We start from the raw sequence: 23,053 nt of genomic DNA on the forward strand, positions 1-23,053 counted from the left end.
ACAGACATCTGGTCCCGCGGTTCACTCTACTGTCCTGGTACTCCCACGATATTTCTGCTCTGTATTGATTTCAAGCGTTACGTGCTAGTGGTAGCTTTCGCTGAAATATATTGTATGCCTGTACATGATGCCTTGATACGGTGCAATATTGTAATTTTGCTATGCAATTTTGTTCAATAAAAGTTTTGAAAACCTTTAAAAAAAACAAAAAAACAGACATCAGGTGGTTTGCGGATTCTTTTACGAATGGAGTTACGCTTGACTGCTCCCACTCAAGAAATACCAACTTCAGGGGTAGATCCAGCAACATGTGCCAGTGAGAGTCCACGTGGAGGGGTTCTTGGGACGTGTATGAAAAATCTGAGCTTTTAGAGGACAACAGGACAGCATTACAACAACCAGGGAGGCAACAAGTCTGGAGGAAGGAAGGTCAGGCAAAGCCGGGTGACTGAGAGCCGATCTTTCAAGGGACACTGGAGGATGACCCCATACGGTGATAAAATAACCACACCTCAAAGATGAAGGGAAAGTAGCTGGTGCCATGACACCCCACTGGTGACACATAATGGCCAGGACCATCTATACGAGTGATGGTGCGAACAACAGCCAGATGATCACCCACTCTGGAAATGATAACGTGGTTTGGAGACTCGCTCTAATAAGGAGTGGCCAAATTGTAATTTTGTCTACAAAAGTATCTCAAAGTTGACAATCTTCGCAGAATGGGAATATTGCTAATTTTGTCAACTTTGTCTGCAAGTGTAAATTACAACCCCCCCAAAAAAATATTTTCTGGGAGAATGTTTCAACTAAATCACTTGTACAGGAGAATTCCCCCATTTTATGCAGGGGTTTTCCTTCAACTAAAAGTTTGTAAACACTGCCAAAACTTCACCAAGTTGCAAACTTAATAAAAAGTTTTAAAAACTTACCAAAGAGTGTGCATGGTGCCTGTAAGTGCCTGCTGGAGTTAGGCAGGGCCTACACGAACCTGAAGCGTCTGTACGTGTCTGTGGGGCTACAGGAAACCTGAAGTGTCTGTATATGGTTAATGGAGTCAGGCAGGGTCTACAGGAACTTAAGTGTCTGTACATGGCTGCTGAGGTTACAGGAACCTGTAGTGTTGTGTACATTGCAACTAGAGTTAGGCAGGGCCTATAGAGAGTCTGTAGTGTCTGTACTTGGCTGATTTCATTGCTCTGGACTTAAAGGGAACATCAGGGGCCATATTATCAAGAAAGGGAGATACATTATCGCCGCTTTTATCGGCAGGAAACTGCCGATAAAGTGGCGATAATGGGCTTGATAATATGCCCTTTTGAATTCCCATAGAAGCCCAGGTTAACAATGAAGAACCGGGTTTTCTTAGAACCCAGCGGTGCCAGGGACACACCCAAAGTCTTCAGATTCACCTGTCTTGGTATACAGAGACACGGAATACTTCTAGGTGGCGTCAGAGATCAAATTTATTAGCTGCAGCTAGTAACAGTAATCCCAGCAATACAACACGGTGTACAACTCAGGAGACTGCTCAATTTTCATAGAGCAAGACATCACTTTTTATGCTATTTTCGATTAATTACGAATGCACACCCATTGCGGCAAATTCTTACCAATGGAATACATTTTCACATACATTATTACATTCTAAAAAGCTCACTTTACATTGTACCAACCCACAAGTTAATTATTAGGACTGTCCCAAATTCAATTTCCACAAGCCGGACAAACCCATAATTGAAAGCACTACCCATGTAATGAAAAGACATAAGGAAAGAAACAATTCAGATGTTGAGTAGGATAAGATATGTGCAAGAAACTAAAAGTTAATGATATCCTGAACATTGATTGGCAATTTCAGACAACGATCAGCCAGAGAAATTGGCTTTGCAAAGGGTCAGTTTCAGGTGACGGGGTCAGCATCTTACAATTTACTCGCAAGTCGAAAAGGGCCTAGTTAATGCATACATGAACAACGAGGCCCATGCAACTTTGTTCGTTCGTTTACCTCCTAGGCCTACGTGAGGGCAACACAAAATGGTGTCATGAACTACGCAAACAAAAATGGAGTCCGGTCCCGAAAACCACGGAACCTCAACACCAGAACCTGGGCTTCTATGGGAATTCACAAGGGCATATTATAAAGCCCATTATCGCCGCTTTAACGGCAGTTTCCTGCCGATAAATGTGTCGATAATGTATCGCCCTTTCTTGAAAATACGGCCCCTAGTGCCTCTAAAAGTCTGCAGGGTCTACCCAAGAGGGGGTTGGTGGGGCCAGCAGGGGCCCAGCACATAGCTCCTGCAGGCAGGTAGGACGAACCACATACAAATGGTTGTTTGCTTTGAAGAAAGATGTGGGAACTGTTGGGGCATGTGTTTGATTTTAGACCTGTAAGGAGTACATTTTGATTTTCTTGTTGCTCACCATTTGCCTTCTCTCTTACTGTTCCTTTTTGAATTCTCCCCAACATTTCACTCCTTCTGGTCATCTGCTCTTTCCCTCTCTTCTCTGTCCCCTTCATTTCTTGCAATCTCTCCTACTTTTATGTGCGTCCCCTCTCTTCTCCATCCTCTTCCACCATCTCCCCCACTCTCATGTCCTATCGCTGTCTTCCTCCGCGTCTCATTCACCCAACCCCCTGCTACTCTGCTCTGTTCCTTGGCACCTCCTCTTGTCCCCTTGTCCTTTTCCCCCTCTCCTCTTTGCCCCAACAGATCGAGGAGATGCAATGGGCTGGTGGCGATCGCGAGATCCCGTCCTCCGTCTGCAGTCTGCCATGCGAGGCCGGCGAGCGCAAGAAGATGGTGAAAGGAGTGCCCTGCTGCTGGCACTGCGAGCTGTGCGACGGCTATCAGTACCAAATGGACGAGTTCAACTGCGAGCTCTGCCCCTTCGACATGCGGCCTAGTCCCAACCGCACCGCCTGTCGCCCCATCCCCATCGTCAAACTGGAGTGGCACTCGCCTTGGGCCGTGCTGCCCATCTTCTTGGCCATCTTGGGCATCTTGGCCACAAGCTTCATCATCGTCACGTTCATACGCTTCAACGACACGCCAATGGTGCGCGCGTCAGGGCGCGAGCTCAGCTACGTACTGCTCACCGGCCTCTTCCTGATCTACTCCATCACCTTCTTTTTGATCGCAGAGCCTGGGGTGATCGTATGCGCCTTCCGCCGCCTCTTCCTGGGCCTGGGCATGTCCATCAGCTACGCGGCCCTGTTGACCAAGACCAACCGCATCTACAGGATCTTCGAGCAGGGCAAGAAGTCGGTGACGCCGCCCCGCTTCATCAGCCCCGGCTCCCAGGTGGCCATCACCTTCAGCCTCATCTCGGTGCAGGTGGTGGCTGTGGTGGTGTGGTTGGGCGTGCGACCCCCGCACAGCGTCATTGACTACGAGGAGCAGCGCACGCCCAACCCCGAGTTCGCCCAGGGAGTCCTGAAGTGCGACATGTCCGACCTGTCGCTCATCTGCTGCCTGAGCTACAGTATCGTGCTCATGGTCACCTGCACGGTCTACGCCATCAAGGCGCGTGGCGTGCCCGAGAACTTCAACGAGGCCAAGCCCATCGGCTTCACCATGTACACCACCTGCATCATCTGGCTGGCCTTCGTGCCCATCTTCTTCGGCACTGCACAGTCAGCCGACAAGGTAGGCATAACCTCCCCTTCCACCTTTCTTCGATCCAATGTTTGATTTACTGGTTTATTGGCAGGGTCACTGGAATTATGCAACAGGGGGGGACCAAATTGTGTGCCGTGTAGACGAAATTAGGCGATACCAAAGGGGATGATGGACAGAGCGCTTAAAGAAATCAAACACTCACCCCCAGTCAAGTGATCTGGGTTTAATCCATCATCATTCTTTAGCCCACTCAGCCACCCCAGTTCAGACATGGCCATTATGCATATCAGTCTGACTCTGTGCCTCATGGGAACAGTCCAGCCCGAACTGCCAAAGCATGTCTTCCCTGGACCGGAAACAAGCATCCTGGGACCGGTTTCTGGCTAATAAGACGTCATCAGCCAGGCTAGCTTGAATCCAGTGGCAAAGTGAGCAAATTAAAGCATCAAGGAAAGACACAATTTATGAGCTATAATGCAGCAGATTTTGTCAACTATTTCCTCAATATTCAGTCATTTTTACACAGATTACCACTGTCTGGGCAAATGTTTTACCTAGTTAGTGCCACTTTAACACCCAAGTTCAGCAGTATGGTGCCATGAAACTGTGCCATAAATGTGCATGATAAGTAATAAATACAGATGCAATAAGCAACTGAAATGTGCCTGGTCAACCTTTGTGGAGGGCTTTCTACTGCGCGGCAACATGTGTTGCTTCACTTTTTTGCAACTTTTGATCCATTGGAGGTAGAATGACTTTTTTTGTTAAAATTTGCATATGAAGCAGCAGGTGATGCATTATGTGACAAAGCCATAGGGCCCGATTCACAGAACTAACTTAAGACACAATCCTAAACTCACTACTTTTGGTATTCAAAGAAGGCATTTAGTAGTAGTAACGTTAGGATTTTTTCTTAAGTCTGTTTTAAGTCTGTCTTAAGTCTGTCTTTAGTCTGTCTTAAGTCTGTCCTAAGTTTGTCTTAAGTTTGTTTTAAGTCTGTCTTAAGTCTGTCTTAAGTCTGTCTTACTACTTTTGGTATTCACAGAAGGCATTTAGTAGTAGAAAAGTTAGGATTTTGTCTTAAGTTTGACTAAAGACAGACTTAAGACAGACTTAAGACAGACTTAAGGCAGTCTTAAAACAGACTTAAGACAAACTTAGGACAGACTTAAGACAGATTTAGGACAAATTTAGGAGATTTAAGACAGACTTAAGACACAATCCTAACTTTACTACTACTAAATGCCTTCTGTGAATACCAAAAGTAGTAAGTTTAGGATTTTGTCTTAAGTTAGTTCTGTGAGTCGGGCCCATAGTCATGTGGAAAATGCCGCAGCTCCAGAATGGCATAATTCCAGTGGCCCTAGACATGGGTTACCCTCATGTGAGGCTGTCAGGGGACAACTGGTCTACAGGGGAACTGGAATTGTTCACAACAGGCTTGTGCCTTGTAACCTTCACCTAACCAGGAGCAGAATCGGCCACATGTCAAGCTTCGTGAATCCATGGCTGGAGTATATCGAGAGAGCATACGTATAGTAAAGCGTGAGTAGTAAGACTATGGAGTAAGGACAGTGCAATCAGAGAGCTAATGTGCAGGGAAGGAGGAGAGAGGAACTTGCAAATGTTATAACTCAAGGCTGGAGTAAGGACAAGCTGTTGGTAGAGCACGCGTACAACAAAGAGACGCTTTCGAGGGATCCTAGGCCCTGGGGGTTGGAGTATGAACCTGTGCATCCAGAGAGCACAGTCCAGCAAAGAGAGTACAAAGTGTGGCCCAGGAGAGCATTTTTGGAGTAAATTAATAGTATCAAGGGTATATATTGTGCATCAATTTTCAGTATGGCGAGTGTATCATAAGAGAATATACGTGCAGTGAAGCAATGGTCTATAATGCATAGGTCTTAAAACATATAGCACAGTATAGACAGTGTATCCATAGGAGGCACACATAGTAAAGGTCAACATATTCAGGTGAAAGGTGATTAAGGCCAGGACTAGAGTATGGACAGGATACCTATAGGGCAAAGGGACAGTATGGAGTTTATAGATTGAAGGAAGTGATGGTATGAAAACTGGAGGTGATACAACCCAGGGGAGGAGTATCTACCGCATACCCAGAGAACACAGATGAATAGACAGGGTAGGGATCATGGAACATATAGGTAGAATGTGAACCCTGTATGTAGAGAGCTTATGGAGTAATGCAATGACAAGGGACTCCTAAAGCCCACAGAGTGGGGCAGCAGAACCAGTGATGAGTTGTAAAGTAAAGTGATAGTATAGTGCTTAGAGTCGACAATGCACCCAGGCAGCACATGTACATTAAAGCCGTACCATAGAATTAGTGAGCATACAAGCCAAGACTGTGGTATGTACAGGAAACCAAGAGAACATACAATACACATAGAAATGTACATAAATCATACTCTGCAGAGAGTATGCCATTGAATTTGGTGAACTTCACCAAAAGTCAGTCTTAGCTTTCACAAACAGCTGAAATCTTGGCTTTCTATTTCATCTTAAACCCATAAGTCCTCTGGTTAGTGTGTTTTAGGGTTCTTAGCACCAGGACTCCCTTGGGTATTTGCGCGCTCTAGAAAATGTTAATCAAATTACTCATAGATAGCGTACATTTCTAACGCAGGGCTGAGATATGCCTTTGGGTGTTGTGAGTATTACGCAGTTATACTACGCTCTTCGCACATGGCTCGGTTACATCGTGCGTATGGTGAGCAGAGATACTATAGGCTCATGGCACACAGCTTGGACAGGTCAGTCCATACAGTGCGCATAGAGTGCGCGTAGCTAGTCTCGCCAGTTCATGCAGCGAGCATAGAGACGCGTAGCTAGTCTTGCCAGCGCATGCAGCTAGCATAGAGTGCGCGTAGGTAGACTCGCCAGCGCATGCAACGAGCATAGAGTGCGCGTAGGTAGTCTCCCCAGCACATGCAGCGAGCATAGAGTCCACGTAGCTAGTCTCGCCAGCGCATGCAGCGAGCATAGAGTGCACGTAGCTAGTCTCCCCAGCACATGCAGCGAGCATAGAGTCCACGTAGCTAGTCTCGCCAGCGCATGCAGCGAGCATAGAGTGCACGTAGCTAGTCTCCCCAGCACATGCAGCGAGCATAGAGTCCACGTAGCTAGTCTCGCCAGCGCATGCAGCGAGCATAGAGTGCGCAGAGCTAGTCTTGCCAGCGCATGCTCGAGCATAGAGTGCACGTAGCTAGACTCGCCAGCGCATGCAACGAGCTTAGAGTGCACGTAGCTGGCCTCCCTAGCGCCTGCAGCGAGCATAGAGTGCGCGTAGCTAGTCTCGCCAGCGCATGCAGCGAGCATAGAGTGTGCGTAGCTAGTATCACCAGCGAATGCAGCGAGCATAGAGTGCGCGTAGCTAGTCTCGCCAGCCCATGCAGCAAGCATAGAGTGTGCGTAGCTAGTATCACCAGCGAATGCAGCGAGCATAGAGTGCGCGTAGCTAGTCTCGCCAGCCCATGCAGCAAGCATAGAGTGCGCGTAGCTAGTCTCGCCAGCGCATGCAGCGAGCATAGAGTGCGCAGAGCTAGTCTTGCCAGCGCATGCTCCAGCATAGAGTGCGCGTAGCTAGACTCGCCAGCGCATGCAACGAGCTTAGAGTGCACGTAGCTGGCCTCCCTAGCGCCTGCAGCGAGCATAGAGTGCGCGTAGCTAGTCTCGCCAGCGCATGCAGCGAGCATAGAGTGTGCGTAGCTAGTATCACCAGCGAATGCAGCGAGCATAGAGTGCGCGTAGCTAGTCTCGCCAGCCCATGCAGCAAGCATAGAGTGCGCGTAGCTAGTCTTGCCAGCACATGCAGTGAGCATAGAGTGCGCGTATCTAGTCTCGCCAGCGCATGCAGCGAGCATAGAGTGCGCGTAGCTAGTCTCGCCAGTGCATGCAGCGAGCACAGATACAGTACAACAATGCTCCTAAAAAATGTACATGCCGCACCCCCCTCAACCCTCGAGTTAAAAACCGTGATCTTGCCCCCACCATTTGCAAACATATTTTCTCAAAATTATTCTATAAAATTGGCAGCTCTGAGCATATTTATGAATTCAGACATTCCACTTCTGTTTCGTTATCCCTTTAAAAAGTGCAATCAATGCATGGTAAACAAAAAGCTAGCAGCGGCCTGGCCCCCCTCAAGTGTGAAGATAGCCACAGTGGGATCCTTTATCAGAAATGGGAGAAGGGAATTTGAGTGTTATCTGGAGCCCTTCTATTACCCCCCCTCCGGCACCCCTACTTGACACCCACTCCCAGCCAGGGAGTAAGGTATACATTGAGAGTGCTAGGGTACCAGAGAAGGCAGTGAGCACAGACGCAGTGCATGGTGAGTACTTATCTTGGTTATGCACAGGTATAGTAAGGTATAGAGTGCCAGGGCACCAGAGCAGGTGGTGATCCCAGATGCAGCACACTGACAGTACTCAGCGTGGGTATGCGCAGGTATAGTAAGGTATAGAGTGCCAGGGCAGCAGAGCAGGTGGTGATCCCAGATGCAGCACACTGACAGTACTCAGCGTGGGTATGCGCAGGTATAGTAAGGTATAGAGTGCCAGGGCACCAGAGCAGGTGGTGAGCACAGATGCAGCGCACTGACAGTACTCAGCGTGGGTATGCGCAGGTATAGTAAGGTATAGAGTGCCAGGATACCAGCGCAGGTGGTGAGCACAGATGCAGCACACTGACAGTACTCAGCGTGGGTATGCGCAGGTATAGTAAGGTATAGAGTGCCAGGGTACCAGCACAGGGAGTGAGCACAGATGCAGTACATGTTGAGTACTTAGCTCACGTATGCGCGGGTATAATAAGGTATACATTGAGAGTATCAGGGCACCAGTGCAGGTGGTGAGCACAGATGAAGTACATGCAGAGTACTCAGCCTGGGTATGCACAGGTATAGTAAGGTATACATTAAGAGTACCAGGGCACCAGTGCAGGTGGTGAGCACAGATGCAGTGCACTGACAGTACTCAGCTTGGTTATGCACAGGTATAGTAAGGTATAGAGTGCCAGGGTACCAGCGCAGGTGGTGAGCGCCGATGCAGCGCACTGACAGTACTCAGCTTGGGTATGCACAGGTATAGTAAGGTATAGAGGTCCCAGAGCAGGTGGTGAGCACAGATGCAGTGCACTGACAGTACTCAGCTTGGGTATGCGCAGGTATAGTAAGGTATAGAGGTACAAGAGCAGGTGGTGAGCACAGATGCAGCGCACTGACAGTACTCAGCTTGGGTATGCGCAGGTATAGTAAGGTATAGAGGTACCAGAGCAGGTGGTGAGCACAGATGAAGTACATGCAGAGTACTCAGCCTGGGTATGCACAGGTATAGTAAGGTATAGAGTGCCAGCGGCCCAGCACAGGTGGTGAGCACAGTTGCAGTACATGCAGAGTACTCAGCCTGGGTATGCATAGGTATAGTAAGGTATAGAGTGCCAGGGCAGGTGGTGAGCACAGATGCAGTACATGCAGAGTACTCAGCCTGGGTATGCATAGGTATAGTAAGGTATAGAGTGCCAGGGCAGGTGGTGAGCACAGTTGCAGTACATGCAGAGTACTCAGCCTGGGTATGCGCAGGTATAGTAAGGTATAGAGTGCCAGAGCAGGTGGTGAGCGCCGATGCAGCGCACTGACAGTACTCAGCTTGGGTATGCGCAGGTATAGTAAGGTATAGAGGTACAAGAGCAGGTGGTGAGCACAGATGCAGCGCACTGACAGTACTCAGCTTGGGTATGTGCAGGTATAGTAAGGTATAGAGTGCCAGGGCAGGTGGTGAGCGCCGATGCAGCGCACTGACAGTACTCAGCTTGGGTATGCGCAGGTATAGTAAGGTATAGAGGTACAAGAGCAGGTGGTGAGCACAGATGCAGCGCACTGACAGTACTCAGCCTGGGTATGCGCAGGTATAGTAAGGTATAGAGTGCCAGGGCAGGTGGTGAGCGCCGATGCAGCGCACTGACAGTACTCAGCTTGGGTATGCGCAGGTATAGTAAGGTATAGAGGTACAAGAGCAGGTGGTGAGCACAGATGCAGCGCACTGACAGTACTCAGCTTGGGTATGCGCAGGTATAGTAAGGTATAGAGTGCCAGGGCAGGTGGTGAGCGCCGATGCAGCGCACTGACAGTACTCAGCTTGGGTATGCGCAGGTATAGTAAGGTATAGAGGTACCAGAGCAGGTGGTGAGCCCAGATGCAGCGCATTGACAGTACTCAGCTTGGGTGTGCACAGGTATAGTAAGGTATAGAGGTACCAGAGCAGGTGGTGAGCACAGATGCAGCGCACTGACAGTACTCAGCGTGGGTATGCGCAGGTATAGTAAGGTATAGAGTAACAGGGTACCAGCGCAGGGGGTGAGCACAGATGCAGCGCACTGACAGTACTCAGCGAGGGTATGCATAGGTATAGTAAGGTATAGAGTGCCAAGGTAGCAGCGCAGGTGGTGAGCACAGATGCAGCGCACTGACAGTACTCAGCGTGGGTATGCATAGGTATAGTATGGTATAGAGTGCCAGGGTACCAGCGCAGGTGGTGAGCACAGATGCAGCGCACTGACAGTACTCAGCTTGGGTATGCGCAGGTATAGTAAGGTATAGAGTGCCAGGGCAGGTGGTGAGCGCCGATGCAGCGCACTGACAGTACTCAGCTTGGGTATGCGCAGGCATAGTAAGGTATAGAGGTACCAGAGCAGGTGGTGAGCCCAGATGCAGCGCACTGACAGTACTCAGCTTGGGTATGCGCAGGTATAGTAAGGTATAGAGGTACAAGAGCAGGTGGTGAGCGCCGATGCAGCGCACTCACAGTACTCAGCCTGGGTATCCACAGGTATAGTAAGGTATAGAGGTACCAGAGCAGGTGGTGAGCACAGATGCAGCGCACTGACAGTACTCAGCGTGGGTATGCGCAGGTATAGTAAGGTATAGAGTAACAGGGTACCAGAGCAGGTGGTGAGCACAGATGCAGCGTACTGACAGTACTCAGCGTGGGTATGCGCAGGTATAGTAAGGTATAGAGTAACAGGGTACCAGCGCAGGTGGTGAGCACAGATGCAGCGCACTGACAGTACTCAGCGTGGGTATGCATAGGTATAGTAAGGTATAGAGTGCCAGGGTACCAGCGCAGGTGGTGAGCACAGATGCAGCGCACTGACAGTACTCAGCGTGGGTATGCGCAGGTATAGTAAGGTATAGAGTGCCAGGGTACCAGCGCAGGTGGTGAGCACAGATGCAGCGCACTGACAGTACTCAGCGTGGGTATGCATAGGTATAGTAAGGTATAGAGTGCCAGGGTACCAGCGCAGGTGGTGAGCACAGATGCAGCGCACTGACAGTACTTAGCGTGGGTATGCATAGGTATAGTAAGGTATAGAGTGCCAGGGTACCAGCGCAGGTGGTGAGCACAGATGCAGCGCACTGACAGTACTCAGCGTGGGTATGCGCAGGTATAGTAAGGTATAGAGTGCCAGGGGCCCAGCGCAGGTGGTGAGCACAGATGCAGCGCACTGACAGTACTCAGTTTGGGTATGCACAGGTATAGTAAGGTATAGAGTGCCAGGGGCCCAGCGCAGGTGGTGAGCACAGATGCAGCGCACTGACAGTACTCAGTTTGGGTATGCACAGGTATAGTAAGGTATAGAGGTACAAGAGCAGGTGGTGAGCACAGATGCAGTACATGCAGAGTACTCTGCTTGGGTATGCGCAGGTATAGTAAGGTATATAGTGCCAGGGGCCAGAGCAGGTGGTGAGGACAGCTGCAGCGCATTGAGAGAACAGACATTAGGTTGAATATCCCCTCGTTACAGCGAGATAACCCGCATAAGGCATAGGGATCCGTAATCAGATTGCATATCTGCCGAGGTTATTTTCGGAGGCTGAGGCCTCGCCCTGGCATAGGCAGCGGATCGCGGATCCCGGGGCTGGTGACGTCACCGCCCCCACCCCTGCGGGTGGCGGATGCTTAACGAGCAGATGAGCACGTGGAATCCTGGGAAAACAACCCAAATCCGCAGATGGCCTGTGCTCTGCGCGAGGCTTACCGCGCACTGCATTAGTGGAAGTGGATGCGGGCAGGTGGCGTGCCCTCTGACCCCTGCATCTGGAGCAGCCAGGCTCTGGTGTCTGTGCGCAGCCAGGAGAGGGGGCCTTGCTGCAGGGGTGGCGCCCTTGGAGGTGGTGGGGAGCTGGGAGAACGGCTTCCTGTGCTCTTGAAAACAAAGTGCATTTAGGCCCAAATTTACCCAACTTTTCATGCAACACAGTGCACCAAGGGAACTTGGGGGCATATTACCAAGCAATAGCGATAATTATCGCGCTAATTATCGCTATTGCTTGGTTAGAGACAAAAATTTACCGCTGAGGTGCAGCGATTTTTATCGCAAATAAACCTTGGTATTACCAAGGTTTATCGCAAATGCGATAAAAATCGGCCGCAATGCATGAATATCGCTGAAAAGTCAGCGATATTCATGCATTACCGAGCTAATGCTCTTAGCCATGTTATCCACCTCCCATTGGATAACATGGCTAAGAACTGCTCAGGGCAGGTGTTAGCTTTTGGAGATATTCACGCTTAGCGCGAATATCTTCATAAGTTGGTAATAGGAGATAGCGATGTTAGCGACTGGAAACAGTCACTAACATCTTGGCACGCCCACTTTGCATGTTATTAGTGATAAATATCACTGACATGCAAAGTGGGGCCCAAGATGGTCGCTATCTCCTACTAGCTGTCGCTAACTGGTGTTAGCGACAGCTAGGTAATAGGGAGATAATTTTATCTCCGCTTTCTTGGCTTTTAAAGCCAAAAAAGCGGAGATAAACCCCCTTGATAATATGCCCCTAGATGTGCTGCGTTGAGTGAAAGGGATTGAGCAGAAAGGCGCCATATTTACATAGCCGAGATGCACTTCTGGTTTCCCCTTTCGCTGGCGCACTTGTCACAGTCTGGCACCAGCGCAGCCACCCGTGCGCCATAATTAACCCTGGTCGTAGTTTGAGAAGTAGCGCTATGCGTAGCTACGTGAAGTGCACTTCGCACTACGCGAGCAACGCGTAGCTTCGCAAACTGCGTAGTGCACGATGCTGTTCGCACTGATTGCACAGTGCCGGATGCTTGCCCGCACTGTGCAATCAGTGCAAACTGCATCTTGCACAGTGCAATCGGTCGTTTTTTGTCGCTCAAGTAGATTTCTTCTCGAGCGGTAGCTTTCTCAACGCGGACTGGTAATTTCTCATTGCGAGCGGTCGCGAGCATACGCGGCCACTCGCAATGAGAAACCTGACCTCCCCGCGTTGAGAAGCTCGCCGGGAGGTTTATTTTCCATGCTCGCGATTGGCAACTTGATGTTGCTGATCGCGAATGAGGAAAAAGTCTCGCGAGGATGTCATTATGCTTGCTGGTGGTCGCCAACTTGACGTTGAGGACCGCGAGCAAGCAAAAAATGACCGCTGCACTACGCTACGCTACGCGTGTTTGCACTGCGTAGTGCGAAGTAGCACAAACTGCGCAAACTACGCGAGCGTAGCATAGTGCTTTGCCAAGGCTTAGCCATAATGCAAGAGTGTCGGCGTTGTGGTTAGACTAGTGTTCTGTGCAGGGAGACCTTCCTGCCCAAAAACTCTTCTTTCAGGTTTATTCCTCCTTCCATGTGTGCTGCAAACCCAGGTTTGCAGATTTGAGTAAGTATGGGATTGTGTCAAAATCCATGGGTGGATGCACAGGAACGCCAATGCTCCAACAATGGAAGGCCTCTCCGATGCAAGGCAGCAGTATGGGCTTCCTTGAGTTACTTTTTTTGACTAAGCCATACCGAGCCAATCAATCAATCAATCAGGGGTTTGTTAAAGAGAGACTACTCACCCGTAAGGGTCTCAAGGCGCTAGGGGTGGGGGGGGGTGCTTTACTACTCCTAAACGGAGAAAAATCCTAACTTTAAGACTTTCGGTATTCACAGAAGGCACTTCGGAGTCCTAAAGTTAGGAGTCCTAACTTTACTACTCCTAAACTGAGAAAAATCCTAACTTGAAGACTTTCGGTATACCAATCGTGCTTTGCATGGCTTAGTAGAAAGACATTTTGCATTTGGGTTGCGTTAAAAAAGTGACACAAATCTGATGCAAAATAGTAAATCTGGACCTTAGTAGTAAATTAGGGCCTTTCTGTCTTGCTGCTTACCTTTATATTCTGTGCCCTCACCCCCCCTCCCAAGTTGAAGCAAGCGTGCAGATGCTTGCGTCCCGCGGTTTGTTGCTACATGTGCGGAACTCGAAGACATTCTGTATCTCCTTCGTTCTACAAAATTTATTTTCCTATTTGTAACTATGAAAACAGACTGGAAGTGCAAACTTGTCAGACCCCCATGGAGGGGACCGCAGGGAAGACGGTCACTGGACCTCAACTAATGGGGTTGGAGTTGTTTGCCCTTGGTTTCTCGGGGTTCGTCCTACTATGGCTCTGCAAACTGGGCCAAGTAAAACCCCTGGAGCACCTGATTCTCAGGGTCCAGTCACAGGCCTCTCAGGGAGGCAGTGTGAGGGGCAACAGCCCAGAACTCAGTAGCCAATCAACAGACACAATAACGTACTCCCCAGCCTAGAGCTTATCTTTTTGTTGACAATAAACCACTTTAATCACACAGCATACCATAACATGTGTATTTGTAAAGCGCACATTCACCAGTAGGCCTCTTGGCGCTGAATAACAGATTGTTTTTTATTGTTACCCAACTCAATGGTACTCATTTTATCGAACTCAGATGGATGAAAGGCTGAGTGGACCCGCCGGTATTTGAACCTGTGACCATGAGGTCGAACACAGGCCCCCGCAATGGACGCATTAGTCCACTGAGCCACCAGACCCAGCTTAGCATAATACTGCACAGCACAATTAGGGGTTTCAGACACAGGATAGTAATCCTATATGGGATTGTCAGTGAGGTGCTGCAGCTTTTCGGGACCTTCCCTTGTTGATGGATTTTGATTGTAAAGGTGTGCAACATGGGACAAGACACTGAGTAGGCCCAGGTGCAGTTCAGTGAAATTACCCCAAACACAGATGTGCACAGCAGTTCAGTTTAGTTTGCTGTCACCAGCTCAAGAACGCAGAGTGAAAGCCATATATTCATAAGGCAGAATTCTTTCGCAGTCTCTCTTCCACTCATAGGGCCCGATTCACAGAACTAACTTAAGACAAAATCCTAAACTTACTACCATGTTGGTATTCACAGAAGGCACTTACTCATTTCGGTATTCACAGAAGTTAGGACTCCTAAATGCCTTCTGTGAATACCAAATGTCTTAAAGTTAGGATTTTTCTCAGTTTAGGAGTAGTAAAGTTAGGACTCTTAACTTTAGGACTCCTAAACTGAGAAAAATCCTAAGTTTAAGTCTTAAAGTTAGGATTTTACTCAGTTTAGGAGTCCTAAAGTTAGGAATCCTAACTTTACTACTCCTAAACTGAGAAAAATCCTAACTTTGGAACTTTCGGTATTCACAGAAGGCATTTAGGAGTCACAAAGTTAGGACTCCTAACTTCTGTGAATACCGAAATGAGTAAGTGCCTTCTGTGCCTACCGAAATGAGTAAGTGCCTTCTGTGAATACCAAAATGGTAGTAAGTTTAGGATTTTGTCTTAGTTAGTTCTGTGAATCAGGCCCACAGTTTAGACCTCATGGTCACCTGTGTCTTGTAGATGTAGTTCTGGTGGTGCAGGATGGCTGCGTGCAGTGGTCCCTCTCCTGCGGCTGCCACTTCACTCACAACTTGACAGTTGGGCTAAATCACACTGGTGGCTAACACAGTGGCACTTGCCTTCAATGGTATTGGCCTCCCTAGACCATGAGCAGAAGAGGCGCTTGGATGGCAAGGTCGGCCCCCTGGTCATTTATCAATAAACTGATATTTTTGGAAGTTGGGTTGTCCAAGTCAATGAGGGCTGCCTTCTCAGCGTGAATGAGGAATATCTGACTCCAGTGTCGGCAACACTTGCACTAGTCTTTCAGGCACACCGCAGGATGCCTGTCCAGAAAAACAACGGCGGGCCTCTAGCTCCGCACCTCACGCCATTTCCAAGCTTGTGGTAATCCTGCGCAAACAACCCCAACGCCAGCTGTTGCTTGACGTTCCTGTGCTCCAGATCCAAAGTTGAGATTTAAGAAATGGGGGTGCGCTAGGTAATAAAGTCCAATAGTCAAGTAATGGTATAAAAATATATAATTCTTTATTTCAAGTTTGTGATTCAGCAAAACGAAACACAAAGCCAACGCGTTTCAATCCCACTCAGGGACCTTCATCAGGGCAACGAAAAAAACCTTGGATTGTAATGGTTCGGATAGCCAGAGAACCAGTTCTGATGTATCATATACTGTAGGTACTCCCCGTTATGACTCCAAATTCAGTACGCCTGTGAATCTAGGAATAGCGTTGGGAAATACCCACTGTAGCTTCAACTTATGACATCTATGCATCGGTTCTTTGATCTAGTGCAACTTTAACAATATTTTTTTTTGGTCTATAAAATTGCATGCGTACTGAGTTTGGAGTCATAACCGGGAGTACCTACAGTATATGATACATCAGAACTGGTTCTCTGGCTATCTGAGCCATTACAATCCCAAAACATTTTCATTGCCCTGATGAAAGTCCCTGAGTGGGATTGAAATGCGTTGGCTGAGTGTTTCATTTTGCTGAATTATAAACTTGAAATAAAGAATTATATATTTTTATACCATTACTTGATTATTGGACTTAATGTCCTAGTGCACCCCTATTTCTTTAATCACACCGCAGGATGCGGCTCACACATGGTGCATGGCAATTGCAAAGTCTTGCTGCAGTTCACAGCAAGAACCACTGCAGGAGACCAGGGAATATCTGCACACATGGTTTGCTCCTGGCTTTGCTCCCTTTCTCACTTTCTGTGGTTGCTCCTCATGCCAGGAACACGCTGAACTTCTCCTTCTGTGCAATATCTCCTCCTGCACGGCCAGGCACGCTCCTTCCTTCTCTTAGTAGGCAGTAGGGTTCTAGGCTCTAGGCAGATCCTTAGCTCCTCCAGCAGAAACCACTGACTTCGGGTGATGCCCCCTAACCTCTGGGAGACTGACTGCCATGCTGTCACAAGCTGTAGACACACAGCGGTCCTTCGAGTACTCTGAGGAGCGCTCCCTTCCTCGGTCACAAATTACTTGTGGGTCGGTTTGGATCTCAATTTTGTACATTTATTTTCCGGACGGTGGTTGTGGCTCCACTTTCTAAGGTTTCAGGACCATTTTAGTTGACTCTCTTTCAAATATTATTTTCTGGCTGCTCCTCAGATACAGTCTTTGTGCAAGGTGATGCCTCTCACAACAGGTAGCAATGCCGCTAGCTCCAAGCAGCAGTGTCCACAAGGGCACAATGAAGTGTGTGATCTCTGGGTCTGGCTGTCATTAGCCTTCCAGAAGTAGCAATCAGGAGCAGACAAAGGGCACGCCTTGCCTGGAAATGGTCTTATCTTGAACAACAGAAACTGCAGTCTCACCCCTCACCCCTTTCATCCGCCAACTGGCAGTGCTTAGGAAGCCCTGTCAGCAGTTTTCTGCTAGCAAGGGATAAACTGGCACATGCATCAACGTAGGCTTTTGCGATTCCTAAATAGCGATTTTTAAGGAATCGGTATTTAGGAATCGCAAAAGCCTATGCATGTAGGAAACGCTATAAAAATAGCGATTCCTAAACATTCTTTAATTGCTACTCGCAAATTGCTAGTCGCAATTAAGGAATGCTGTCCCATTCATTCCTATGGGCCTACAGGCCAATAGGAATGAATTGGAGATTGCATGAGCAATTTGCGAGTACCAGTAGGTACTCGCAAATTGCTCATGCAATTTCAACGGCGCAAGGGTGTCAAAATTACACCCTGTTGCACCCCTGAAATTGTTCTCTGCACATATGTTGCACACACACATGCCCTAAGGGCATGTGTGTGCGCAACAGGAAACTTTGAAAAATGCACAAAAGTGTATTTTTCAAAGTTTTTGCAAATTACCATGTAGTTCAACTTCACGGTAATTTGCTACTCCTATTAGTGAAATCGCTAATTTTTTAACTTTCATGCATTGCATTTAAGGAATCTCAATTTGGGATTCCTTAAATGCAATCGCAATTTAAGGAATCGCAATTTAGAGATTCCTTAAATTGTGATTTTTGCATTTGTGATGATGCATCCCAAATGCCCTTATTTCACTTCAGTGTATGGGCCTCTACCCACCAGCCACAGGAAGCAGTCAACACAGTTTCACTGTCTATGGAAGATACATTGCCCTCCATCTTGTGCCAGAGGAAACCAAGGGCCATCCAAAATGGATACCCGCGGTCCCAATACTCAAATTCTCCCCACAGACCGAGTGCAGCCCCCATACTTGTGAGAAACACTCACTGCACATATACACACCATTTATAATCACATAGAATGTCAGTTCCAGGGTCTTGTATGCACATAATGAAGGAACTTTTACTCAATAGAGGTCAGTAGACAGGAAGAAAAAGGACTTGTTACCTTAATGATTCACAAAACTTAGGGTCATATTATCAAGAAAGGACTATACATTATCGCCGCTTGTATCGGCAGGAAACTGCCGCTAAAGCGGCGATAATGAACTTGATAATATGCCCTTGTGAATTCCCATAGTAGCCCAGGGTAACACCAGAACCTGGGCTTCTGTGGGAATTCACAAGGGCATATTATCAAGCCCATTATCGCCGCTTTAGCGGCAGTTTCATGATGATAAAAGCAGCGATAATGTATCGCCCTTTCTTGATAATATGGCCCTTAGTACCCTTCCACTACTGCTTTTTGTGCCTTAACCAGAGCATGAACAGCTATCTTGTGCCTCCTATGAGGGCAACCTTTGTGTATCCCTCCAGGCCGCAGAACAAGTTCTGTACCTTGGATTACCAGGGAATGGCCTAGGCTCTGTGTTTACACTAGATTAGTGTGATGTTAAGGCCGAACAAACAGTCTGGGTACCAGTTCCACATACAGTCAGGCATTCAGGGCTGGGGTAAACACTTGTTTAACAGACAGGGGACATCTTCATCCCAAGGAGAAAACAAGCATTCAAGCACACACCAGTCCCAGTATTTTATAGTCCAACTCGTATTGAGTGTACAGGCTGTTGGCTAGAAAAAAATCCAATCCACTGAAGTTTACGTTCTTCTTTTACTTCACAATTAAAGTCACAGGTAAAGAAATACAAAACACTGCAGCCGACACGTGTTTCGTTCTCCTGGACTTTTTCAAGGCTGAAGGACAATGAAAAAACACAACTTTCCAGAATTTCCCGTCATGGACAGTGCTGGTAACAGTCTTCAACTCCTGTCTGTTTCCATTAATAACAGGAAAAATAGTATGTGGGTGGGACCTTGATAAGTCCACTCGTTTCCGATTCCCGACAGTCCGAACGTCGACATCAACACCTCTGTTTTGCACAAAGCCTCTAACTTTTGTGGTTACAGAATGTCACCAGGAAAACGCTGTCATGAGTCATGACATCAATATTTTTGTTAAAAATGACCACATAAAAATATCAAAGTACTCATATTGTGTAAATGCATTACGAGTTCCTCGCTGCTTTCAACAGTGTAGCACCAGAATACCGTGCCGAAATATCGTCTGACATAAATATTGTGTCCTAAATATCATTTACAGAAATATTGCTCAGATTAAATTAATAATAGGAATTCTACATCCAATGGAGTGAGGTGTTTATGAATTATATTTAGGGTACTATAGCAATGTCAAATGATATTTTAGTTATGGATATTCTGACAGATAATATCTTTCATTTGGCCACCTCTTTGGTACTCTGCCTCTGGTGAAATGTATGCTTTCTGGGAGTGGAAACCTGGCTCCTGTCCAGAATACAATACAGGTTCCAGTCTGGGATACACTACAGGTTCCAGCAGAGATGTATACTCAGCAAAATACCACTGGCAGTGGATGTGACCTCACCCACCATTGGTCCATTGAAAGGCATCACAAGAAATGGCATCATGTGCACTTGGCTTTGATGCATCACAGGAAGTTGCATCATGTGGCATTTGACCCTTGTGCTATCACAGGAAGTGAAAAGGCTTCTGGTGATGCAGGCACATATCTGACAGATAGCTTAGAAATCATAGTTGAGGATTTACTAAGGGTCTCTGTGTGAGGAGAGATCTGAATAAGGCATATCTTTCTCTCTGTTTGTGATGCTAGCCATTGCATCTCTAATAAAAGAATGATTAACAAATAGAAGTAAAATACAACGTGAAAAATACCTTATTTGATAAGTTCACTATTTCTTTCGTAATGTAGCGGACAGGTGAAGTAGGACAGCATTTAAAGAAAATAGGCAGAAATAACCAAGACCATAACAGAATGTTGTGCACATGCGCTGTGGGACAAAATGTTGTGTAGAAAAAAGGCAGTGCGTTGATAATTAGTAAAAAACAAACAAAGCCAGAGACCGGATATTAGCCTTGCTAGTCTGCACCTTGGTCCCTTAAAGACCATATGGGGCACGATTCACAAAACTAACTTAAGACAAAATCCTAAACTTACTACCATTTTGGTATTCACAGAAGGCACTTACTCATTTCGGTATTCACAGAAGGCACTTACTCATTTTGGTATTCACAGAAGGCACTTACTCATTTTGGTATTCATAGAAGGCTAAGACTCAATTAATCAAGAACATTTGTAAAGCACGCTACTCACCCGCTAGGGTCTCAAGGCGCTGGGGGGGCTGCTACTGCTCGAAAAGCCAGGTCTTGAGTTGCTTCCTGAAGGAGAGATGGTCCTGGGTGAGTCGTAGGTGGGTGAAGAGGGTGTTCCAGGTCTTGGCCGCCAGGTAGGTGAAGGATCTTACTCCGGTGGTGGTTCTGCGGATCCGTGGGATGGTGGCGAGGGCGAGGCTGGCAGAGCGGAGCTGGCGGGTTGGCGTGTAGAATGTAAGGCGGTTGTTGAGGTATTCGGGCCCAAGTCGTGGAGAGCCTTGTGTGCGTGGGTGAGGAGTCTGAACGTGATCCTCTTGCTGACGGGGAGCCAGTGCAGGTCCCTCAGGTGGGCGGAGATGTGGCTGTGTCAGGGGATGTCCAAGACGAGTCATGCTGAGGCGTTCTGGATGCGCTGGAGTTTTTTCTGTAGCTTGGCTGTGGTCCCAGCGTAGAGGGCGTTCCCGTAGTCCAGACGGCTGGTGACGAGGGCCTGGGTGACCGTTTTCCTGGTTCCAGTGGGGATCCAGCGGAAGATCTTACGGAGCATGCGGAGTGTGTTGAAGCAGGAGGAGGTAACGGCGCTAACTTGCCTGGCCATCGTGAGGGAGGAGTCAAGGATGAAGCCCAGGTTGCGTGCATGGTCCGTGGGCTTGTGTGGGGGCCCAGAGTAGGGGGCCACCAGGAGCCGTCCCAGGCGGAGATGGATGGGCCGAGGATGAGGACTTCCATCTTGTCTGAGTTCAGTTTCAGGCGGCTGAGCTTCATCCAGTCTGCGATGTCTTTCATTCCGTCCTGGAAGCTGGCTCTGGCGGAGGTGGGGTCGTTGGTGAGGGAGAGGATCAGTTGGGTATCGTCGGCGTAGGAGATGATGTTGAGGTTGTGCTTGCGTACGATGGCTGCGAGGGGGCTCATGTAGAGGTTGAAGAGGGTGGGGCTGAGCGAGGAGCCTTGAGGTACGCCGCAGATGATCTTGGTGACTTCTGCGAGGAAGGGCGGGAGACGGACTCTTTGGGTTCTGTCAGAGAGGAAGGAGGTGATCCATTCCAGGGCCTTCCCTTGGATCCCGGCGTGGCGGACGCGGGTTGTCAGGGTGCGGTTGCAGACCGTGTGGAACGCGGCCGAAAGGTCGAGCAGGATGAGGGTGGCGGTTTCTCCGTTGTCCAGCAGGGTCCGGATGTCGTCGGTGGCCGCGATGAGGGCGGTCTCGGTGTCGTGGTTCGCTCGGAATCCGGACTGCGATGGGTCGAGGGAGCCGTTCGTCTCCAGGAAGGTTGTCAGCTGTTTGTTGACAGTTTTCTCGATGACTTTTGCAGGGATGGGGAGGAGCGAGATGGGGCGGAAGTTCTTGAGGTCTGAGGGGTCTGCTGTTGATTTCTTCAGAAGGGCGCTGATCTCTGCGTGCTTCCAGCTCTCCGGGAAGGTGGCGGATATGAAGGAGTTGTTGATGATGTCCCTAAGTTTGAGTGTGATGATGGAGTCGGCCTTGTTGAAGATGTGGTGTGGGCAGGGATCAGCTGGGGAGCCCGAGTGGATTGTGTTCATCGTGTGGGTGGTATCTTCCGTGCTGACCTGAGTCCAGGCGCACAGGGTAGTGGTGGGGGGTGTAGGTTCGGTGGTGGGGTACGAGTTCTGAGCGCCGAAGCTGTCATGTATGTTGACGATCTTACGGTGAAAAAAGGTGGCTGAGGGTTGTAGAGGTCTTGAGAAGGCGTGATGTCGTTGTTGCTGGCATTGGGGTTGGAGAGCTCTTTCACGACGTCGAAGAGTTCCTTGCTGTTGTGGGTGTGGTTGTCCAGTCATTCTCTGAAGGATGACCTTTTGGTGGTGCAGATCAGCTGGTGGTGTTTGCGGGTGGCGTTCTTGAGGGCTGTCATGTTTTCCGTTGGCTGGTTATGGCGCCAGGCTTTCTCGAGGTCACGGCAGGATTTCTTGGAGTCTTTGAGATCGTTGGTGAACCACGCGGCTTTCTTGCTGTTGAGGTTGCTGGGAGGGTTTTTCAGTGGAGCAAGGGTGTCGCCGCAGTCGGTGATCCACTGTGTGAGGTTGCGGGCTCCTTCGTTGGGGTCCGTGGTGCTGGTGGGAGGGTTTAGGCTCAAGGAGGTGGTGAGTCGGTCGGTGGTGATCTTGCTCCAGTATCTTCCGGGGGTTTGTTGAGGGCGGTGGTGGGTCGTTGTTTTCCTGAAGTTGAAGTGTAAGCAGCTGTGGTCGGTCCAGTGGAGCTCGGTGGTGTGGCTGAAGGAGATGTGGTTGCTGGAGGAGAAGACGGGGTTGAGCGTGTGGCCGGCGTAATGGGTGGGGGTGTTGACCAGTTGCTTGAATCCGAGGTTGGCGAGGTTGTCTAGTAGGGTGGTGGTGTTGTTGTCCTGGTCGTTCTCCAGGTGGAAGTTGAGGTCTCCTAGGAGGATGTAGTCGGAGGAGGCGAGGGCGAGCGGGCTGATGAAGTCTGCGATGGCCTCGCTGAAGTGTGAGCGTGGTCCCGGGGGTCTGTAGATGAGGGTTCCTCTGAGGGTGGTCTTGGGGTCGGTGTGAATCTGGAAGTGCAGGTGCTCTGCGGTGGCGAGGGTGTCGTCGGTGTTGGTCGTGACGCCGATAGTGTTTCTGTGGGCGATGGCGATGCCTCCTCCGGTCTGGTTGACGCGGTCCCTCCGGATGATCTTGTAGCCGTCCG

General features: G+C 48.8%; 1 protein-coding gene across 1 annotated transcript in view; it reads left to right on the plus strand.

Moving 5' to 3' along the window:
• Positions 1–23,053, plus strand: part of LOC144785021 (metabotropic glutamate receptor 6-like) — a 250,240-nt gene that overhangs the window by 191,055 nt on the left and 36,132 nt on the right. Inside the window, exon 8 of the mRNA XM_078664138.1 lies at positions 2,718–3,653. Coding sequence (XP_078520264.1) covers positions 2,718–3,653 — 936 coding nt within the window. The remainder of the gene's footprint in view (positions 1–2,717; positions 3,654–23,053) is intronic.

The sequence above is a fragment of the Lissotriton helveticus genome, chromosome 10 (genome assembly GCF_964261635.1).
Source record: "Lissotriton helveticus chromosome 10, aLisHel1.1, whole genome shotgun sequence".
Lineage (NCBI taxonomy): Eukaryota > Metazoa > Chordata > Amphibia > Caudata > Salamandridae > Lissotriton > Lissotriton helveticus.